Below are 8,481 nucleotides of genomic sequence, written 5' to 3' on the forward strand. Positions count from 1 at the left end.
ATTTGAAGTTTAAACAACCGAATTGAAACACCGTTTCATCGTTTGGAACACCATTTCGAGGTAAGTTTTATATTAATCGACTAACATCATCATTCCGATCAAAAACTCTAAAGAGGTCCGGTGAAAACAAAGAATGTGAAAGGTGAGTCCAGTGACAATTTATAAGATGAGATTATTAACGTCCAACCTAAAAAAGTTATGATTAATAAAATCTAATTTTTGTTGAAATACACAGGGGTGTATGAAAACTCCTTATAACTTTTTGATAATTATAAAAATATAACTTATTAACTTTCCTCTCTGTTGTAAAAAAAAATCACAAACACTTGAATTTATTCCTTATAAAAATTTAGTAAGTTGTGAAAATAAGAAAAAGAAAAGTAGGGGCAGAATGGTAATTAAGAAAGTTGCAAGTGCAACACAACAATACAACTGAGAGAGGAGAGCAAAGCAAAAGCAAAGTAATGGAAGTTGAACAACCACCAGCGAAGCAGCGGCGGAGTTGGATGGTGGACCCACCCACCGACCGGCCGGTTCGCGTCTACGCCGACGGCATCTACGACCTCTTTCACTTCGGTCACGCTCGTTCACTTGAGCAAGCCAAGAAGTCGTAAGTTTTTCTTTTTTCTTCATTTTCACTTATTAGCATATGGATCTGGGTTTTGATTTTAATAAGTTTACTTTTCTTCACTTTATTTGAATCATGCTGTTTGTGTGGATTGCTGTTGGTGCTTAGGGTTTTAAAATGTTACAAATCATAAGAGTTGAGTCTCCAAATATTTTGATGGATCTAGACAAATTAAATTAAATTCAGCTAAGGACTAATTTTGCAAACACTTTATTGCTAATGTATCATAAGAGTTGAGTCTCCAGCACGGTCGACTTGATGTTTTCAAACTGATAAATAACTATACATACTGGTTTCATTCATAACAATGCTTAAAACCTCAAATAACTCTACATACTGGTTTAATAGATCCACCCCTGTTTTGATGTAAATCTGAAATCGTTTTCTGTTTTGTTAAAGAAATTTTGGTCAAGAATATGTTTGTGATGAACACATAAGCAAGCATTATATGAACACATAAATGGCTCATCTAAGTAACCCATTTCCAAGCTATGTAAACATATGAGAATTAAATTAGATACTATATTATGTTGGCGTTGTTACTTGCCAATTGGGTTGGTGAGAGATGCGCTACTCCTAGGCAGCCGATTCCAAGTTGTTTATTATTACTTTATGTAAACTGCATGACATGAACATACAAAATTACCTTTAATGTTGTGTAACTGTGCTGTTTCACTTTCTAAATTGTCTATAATCTCAAGCATTAAAATAATCAACAACGTTGCTAATTTGCTATAATTATCCTTCTAACAATAGGAAGAACATTAATACATGCAGGTTACAAGGAAGTTGAAAACTCTAGATCTACTAGGATTACAAATCAGCTTTTGAATGATTATGTAAATATATAAAAGCAATTACATAAAATCCATTTCCAATTAAGTAACAAGATTGCTAGTAAAATCCCCTATTACTGCTAAACTACTTAAACATGCACACCATAAAATTCTAGTACCATGCCTCTACCAGATCAGTTAAATATTCATTCTCTCATCATATATATTAATTGATCAAAATGTATATACTATTTTATCATGATTAATCAATTTCAGATTCTATAGATTCTAAGGATGATTATATATCAAAGTTCAGGTAATCTGTTTTTTGGGATAATCATGTTTTTTTTTTGGATAAAATGAGCAAATGACATCATATATATTAATTGATCAAAATGTATATACTATTTTATGTGTATAAATATTTTTTTGTTAGTTTCATGGATGTATATTATAATTTATCTAGGGTCACGGTATGTACTTGAATAGCCTTATTTGTCACACAGACAACAACTATACATGGCTATATCCAGAGTTATAAGTAGACATATATGTTACCATATAAAGAGTTACAAGCAGACATGGACTAAAGATTTTGATTTTTGATAAACAATGTATACCAACCAATACAATCACAAATGTAGTGTACAAGGAAGGTTTTACTCCATCCGTCCCATTAAAAGTGTCAATGTTTCTTTTTTTGTTTGTCCCATTACAAATGTCTACTTTCAAACTTTATTAGTCAATTTCCAAATTTACCATTAAACACACACAATTAACATTAATAACCAATATTGATGGACCCAATTTTCAAGGGCATTATTGTCATTTGGTAAGCAAGAAAAGTAATCATTCAATCTACCTTAAACTTTGTGTTTTCAAACCATGGCACTTCTAATGAGACTGAGGGAGTACTTATTTGTAACATATTTGTGTAATCTTAGTTATGTAATTTTCGTAATTTTTCATATAAATTGTAATTGTATTAACAATATGACCATTTTGTTGACTGTAATTCACTTAATGGTTAAAGTTTAAAATTTTTATCAATTATGCGTGTAATATACGGGCCTCAATCTAGTTTATACTATAAACATGTCCACTATATGTGCATATCTTGTAAGCTGTAACATTGTTTTCTCATCTTATCTATAGGTTTCCAAATACTTACTTGCTTGTTGGATGTTGCAATGATGAAGTCACCCACAGGCTGAAGGGTAAAACTGTGATGACTGACCAGGAGCGTTATGAATCTCTTCGTCACTGCAAGTAGGTTTAATTTAACTTTTCAAGACTCGTGCTTTTAATAAGTCAGTATATAATGATTTTTTTTCCCTCAATACAGTACCTAGTTGAGACATGAATATATTCTTTGATATTTCATGAGCTTTCAACAATCATGATATAATTGTGCATTTTCGGACTTATGCAGGTGGGTCGATGAAGTTATTCCGGATGCACCATGGGTACTTACACAAGAATTTATGGATAAACATGCAATCGATTATGTTGCACACGATTCTCTTCCGTAAGTATTCGTAGATGCATGTACATTTACAGCCATGCATCCGTACACATAAGTTACACGCAGGCTAACTTCATCCTGCTCATGTTAAATGGAATCATATTAAAGGCATTAATATGTCGTTAAATATTTGATGCATAACAATATTAATTTTTTCTAACTCCATCAAATCAGTTATGCGGATGCAAGTGGTGCTGGAAACGATGTCTATGAATTTGTAAGTTGAATTTGTCAAATCAGTTTTAAGAAATGTTCTCTTTCTATAATGTTATACTAGCTTAAATGTAAATATGTTCTTATCTTGTAAATATTCAATTTTTTTACTATGTTTAATTCATTCACGATACGTACATTATTTCTGTGTAGGTCAAATCGATTGGAAGATTTAAGGAGACAAAACGGACGGATGGGATTTCAACATCAGATATAATCATGAGAATTGTGAAAGATTACAATGAGTATGTGATGCGCAACTTGGACCGAGGATATTCAAGAAAAGATCTTGGTGTTAGCTATGTTAAAGTGTGTTTTTTGATATTTTAATATTAATATTTTAGAATTATATATTACGTACCTCAATTAACCGTCACATCTTATTTGTTTTAGGAGAAGAGGTTGAGAGTTAACATGGGTCTAAAGAAGCTGCAGGAAAAAGTAAAGAAGCAACAAGAAAAGGTAATTATTTTTTATTAATTTGTTTTTTGCACGTTACACTTTTATTGTAGGTATCTATGATATTTACTTCCTTGAAAGCATTATCTTTTATTTATTTATTTCATTTTTTTTGAGAATTTGTCTATTTCGGTCATGTGTTATTTTAAATAGGTCAAATGGGTCATATTAACTCAAGCCGACCCCTTTTGACTTGCCATGAGGTGGTCAACATTTCAATAGTGTTAATACGTTTTATCGTGCAGGGCATTTGGCAACTAGTTGTAAATATATTTGAAATATTAAGCTCTTTTCAGCATTTATTTTTAATTTGTGTGGTTAATTAAATGGCTAGGAGATTTCACAAATCTACTTTATTTTTATTCTTAGAGCACATAATAACAGCTCGTATAAAAGGATTCAAAACTGTGATTTGTTACTCGTTTTATAATGCTTCAAGTTAGATGTGGCAATTTCGACTTATATTTGGGTTTTGTTTTAACTACAAATCATGTGGGTTAAGCTAAAATATTTATCGAAAGAAAAAAAGAAACGGGTTGAAAATTATCTTAACTGTATTCAACTGCATAAAGCTCTTCTAAACCGCATTTTTAAAAATAGTTTTGTAATCATATGACACACGTTAATCATAGATACTAATTTAAAAATGGAATAATATTGTGTCCATATTACAGATCCAAACAGTGGCGAAGACTGCTGGTATGAATCATAACCTCTGGGTGGAGAATGCTGATCGTTTGGTTGCTGGTTTTCTTGAACGGTTTGAAGAGGGTTGCCATAAAATGGTAGTTATCTGTTTCTCTCTTAGTAATTTAAAATATCAAACTGATAAAATTATTTCTTTCAACTAATTGGAAACTAGTTAGATGGGTTAAATGCAGGGTTATGCATGGGTTGGTTTTGGATTCCAACCAAACCAACAACCGAAAATTTGACATTTGAGTTTTTAAAACTGTTCAGTTCATGTTTTCATTAGGTTCGGTTTTGGTATTTTTGGTTTTAACATTTGGGCTTGAATTTTTCAGGCTGAAAAAAGTGGGCCCAAAGTAATGCATTTTGGCTAAAAGTTGGGTCCTAAATCTTGTTGTTAGTTAAATGATTAATTATTATACATTTGGAATTTGGGTCGGTTTTGGGCTTAATGCTAACCAAAAACTAAAAAAATAGGGTTCGGTTTTTTCGTTTTTTTATCATTTAGGCTTGAAAGTTTTCGGTCGAAAAAAAAGTGGCTCATAATAATGAATTTGGGTTAAAAGTTCGGGCCTGATTTTTGTTGTTTATTAATGATTAGTTAATTATTATACATTTGGGCTAAAATACTTGGGTTACACTATTTTTTGAATTCTTATAAATTACTTAACAATGAACATAATACAAAAAAAAAAATCCAGACATTCGGTTTGGGCTGGGTTTTTAGGTTTTAATTACACACAAAACTGAAAGCTCGATTTTTATGGAAACATAAATTCCAAACCGTTGGTTTTTGTTTTAGTTCGGCTATTTCGGTTTGGTTTTTTCTTACTGATCCGCCTGATCGTTTGTTTGGTTTCATGCATACCCTTATTTAAACATGTTGAATGTGTATTCAAAATGCATAAAGTTTCTAACCCTCTTTTCAAACAAATTCGATTATTACTTGCAATACAAAAATCTTTGAAAACTTGAAAAAAAGAAAGAATTTAATGGTTGTGGGTCTGCCAGATCTGACCTGACTAACACCTTCCACTCGTACAATCTTGCCCAGTTTGTCCCATTTTGACCCGTTATCTCACTTTTAAAAACGCAGATGAAACAATAATTGAAAAGCTAGAAATGAAACTTCGGGCAAAACATAACTAGTATTTTAAATCTTATATATTCAGGGAACTGCCATTAGAGACAGAATACAAGAACAGCTAAAAGCAAACGGGAGGGGACTCGGTTTTGACAAGAATGGTGATGAGGTGGCAAATGATGACGATGAATGTTATTATGACTATAGCTCCGATGAAGAAGACTACTCGAGTGGTGCTGAAGAAGCATTATCAGCATAATTACATCATTATCCTTATGGAAGTTTGCTCAGCTATCAACTATGTGACTTAAGTGTGGACAATATAGGTTGTGATATAAATTGAGAGTTTTATTGTATGATAATTCTGCTATACCTGTTTTCGTTTGTGTTCATACTAGTGTTTGAACTTGGAATGGTTTTTTAAACCTCGCAACAGAAAGTTACTTTTAGACTACAGTATGTTGTTTTCATTGAAGCTTTTATCGATTTTGTTTGGTGGTTTAACAGTTTTTCTTAATTCCATCTGTCTTGCCAACACACGAAACAAAATATAGAAGATGTGCATTCAGGTATAGAATCAAGTACTGATAGAACCGGGTACATATCTCCTTCCCGCCCCTGTCATCTTCCCAACATCTCTAGTCTCTCTCCCCCAATATTTCACCAAGAAAAAGGCATCATCACCAATGGAATATATCGCCATTACCGACCATATGATAGCTTGTTGTCAACCACCACTCCACCCCTGTTCTCTCTCTCTCCTCTTTTAGGTGCGACCACTTGTAATCGTTGAAGAACAATGACATGAAAAAAAAGAAGAAATGAAACAAGGAAGGGAAATTTTATTATCTCAGAATGAAAAAATTACAATTACATAGAACAAGAAAACTATATATATACACAAAACATATGCGGCGCGTAACTTAAACGCCGTGAAACATATACGACGTGTATGTGTTCACAAACATACAAACGTATCACATATACGTTCACACCACCACACAACACCAACGATGGCGGAATGAAGGCGGGGTATTATTCAAAGACTAAGAAAATCTTTTCATAAACTTACTTGCAGCCTCATTTTTGTTTTGTGCTTCTAATTAGTAACGATTATTTATTTAAATGTGATAACCTGTTCAATATTATTTCATATTTTGATTAAGAGCCGGAGGTCTCACAGGAAACAACCTCTCTATTCTTATGGGGTAGAAGTGAGGTTGTCTACATCTTACCATCCTCAGACTCTACCATAACTTTGTTATTAATGGGATTTGCTATTGGTGTTTTGTATTCAGAGGTTTGCTAAATGATGTTGGCGGTTTTTGTTATTGTTAATTAATTATTTATTCAATAGATTATGTCCTGCGACCTTTGGATGTTATATGTTCCGTTCTTAAGTTAGGCTAAGACATTTTATGGACTTTGTGTGTTTGAGAAAATTATGATTTGTGTTCCTGTGCTTTATGGGCGAAAGAACGTTGAGGGCCCGATTCTTAAAATGCACATTATGAGTCATGGTGGTTTCAGGCGGAATAATGTTAAGTCCTTTTGTCAGTTTTTCGTAAATACAAAATCACGAAAGTATTATCCGTACGATCCTAGGACGGCCGTCACACTTAATCAGAAATATTCTTTTAGGTCTGAAAAGTGTAAAGGCTAAAATATGTATCTCTTGTCTGTGGTAGGAGTGCCCTAAATTATTCTATTTATAGGCCTACTACCACCTGACAGTTGTCCCATCTTCTAGAAACCCTAATGACTTGTACATATTCAAATTACATATTCAAAACATACTAAGTGTAAAAACAGGTCTTCTGGGTAGACTTTGTATCAGATGTCTTCTCCGAGTAGGCATTGTGCCTTTTGTCTTTTACGAGTATACCTGGTAACCTTGATGTGTGCTGGAGAATAGTTCTCCGAGTAGACTTTACTTAGAGTATTTTCCTAAGAAAATACTCACCTAGCAGACTTCAATCTTCTTGACCATATCAAACTTTGCCCGATATAATCTAACGAGCAAACTTGTTCTTCAGATATCCTTTCAACTCTTTGCTAGTGAATAACTTATTAGCAAAGCAAAGTGTGCTGGTAACACTGTAGCTTGCTAGGAGTTGACCTTGCCCGACAAAGTCCTTAAGATAATTCTTTAACAACTTTCATCAAGCATGCTCGGACCACTGTTTTATTAATGAATAACTTGCTAGATCTTCCAAGTACTTGGCCTCAAAAGCTTGGTGAACCAAGAGCTTACTCGGAAGCAAACCTTGCTTGGCTATGAAGAACAACCTTGCTAGACATAGTGAACCATGCTCGGATTGACACTAAAGAAGACTTCTAGAAGATAACCCTGCCCGAAGGAAAAAATACCTTGCTAGGATAAGTAAACCTTGCTCGTGAGTCCAAGTGTGCTCGGATTCCTTTCTTAGCTATTTCTGAGGAGTGTTGAGAAGATTCCAATCTCCCTTAATCATTCTTAAGTCATTTCAAGTCAAATCTTTGACTCAACAGATACGTTGGGAAGATGTCTGAGATAATGAATTTTCTATGCAATTCTAACGCGTGATTCGTGTTTGTCATGCGTTTGGGATTCATAGTCATGCGGACTGGAAAATCAAGAGATTCAAGAAATGAAGACAAAGAGCACGAGATGAGGGGGAGTTTTTTGGTACATGTTTTGTGCGCGAGGTCTTTGTTTAATGTATTTGGTCTTTGTACAAAGTATAAAGGGTATTTTGGTAACTGTATAAAAGTTCATTTGCTATTGTAAGGCACATTCTCTAGAGTAGCTTATAACGAATGTGTCCCCGCGTGTTTATTCGTGTTCATTCGTTAGACATGTTAATGAATGTGAACAATGAATGTACTTATTCATTAGTATAGCATATAGATGTTAACGTATGATAGAGAATGACACTCATTCGTTATGGCTCGTATAACGAATGAGGTAATCGTCAATATATACCTTGTAAAAGTATTTTTAAAGTAATCAGTTCTTATTACTATCGTTTTGAGTACTGTTATGCTGCCCAATTATGCTCTCAATACACACAATAACGTAAACCTAATCGTAAATCATATCTAATACTATAACCGTAATCTTATT

At 33.4% G+C, this 8,481-nt stretch overlaps 1 protein-coding gene across 1 annotated transcript; it reads left to right on the plus strand.

Moving 5' to 3' along the window:
- The first annotated feature begins 461 nt into the window (after positions 1 to 461).
- LOC143595634 (choline-phosphate cytidylyltransferase 2-like) lies at positions 462 to 5,855 on the plus strand. The gene is made up of 8 exons (XM_077074606.1): positions 462 to 610; positions 2,560 to 2,673; positions 2,837 to 2,932; positions 3,104 to 3,146; positions 3,296 to 3,451; positions 3,536 to 3,604; positions 4,276 to 4,386; positions 5,464 to 5,855. The coding sequence occupies exons 1-8, from the start codon at positions 465 to 467 to the stop codon at positions 5,632 to 5,634; spliced, it is 906 nt and encodes a 301-aa protein (XP_076930721.1). The 5' UTR covers positions 462 to 464; the 3' UTR covers positions 5,635 to 5,855.
- The last annotated feature ends 2,626 nt before the right edge of the window (positions 5,856 to 8,481 follow it).

This window comes from Bidens hawaiensis, unplaced genomic scaffold (assembly GCF_021521415.1).
Source record: "Bidens hawaiensis isolate Kalapana, Puna unplaced genomic scaffold, B.hawaiensis_p1.1 tig00045391_1, whole genome shotgun sequence".
NCBI lineage: Eukaryota > Viridiplantae > Streptophyta > Magnoliopsida > Asterales > Asteraceae > Bidens > Bidens hawaiensis.

Bases quoted from the DNA above. Each gene is read 5' to 3' on its own strand.
- LOC143595634 (XM_077074606.1), top strand. From the start codon at position 465: ATGGAAGTTGAACAACCACCAGCGAAGCAGCGGCGGAGTTGGATGGTG. The intron at 611-2,559 runs GTAAGTTTTTCT...TCTTATCTATAG, and splicing joins CTTGAGCAAGCCAAGAAGTC to GTTTCCAAATACTTACTTGC. The intron at 2,933-3,103 runs GTAAGTATTCGT...CCATCAAATCAG, and splicing joins GTTGCACACGATTCTCTTCC to TTATGCGGATGCAAGTGGTG.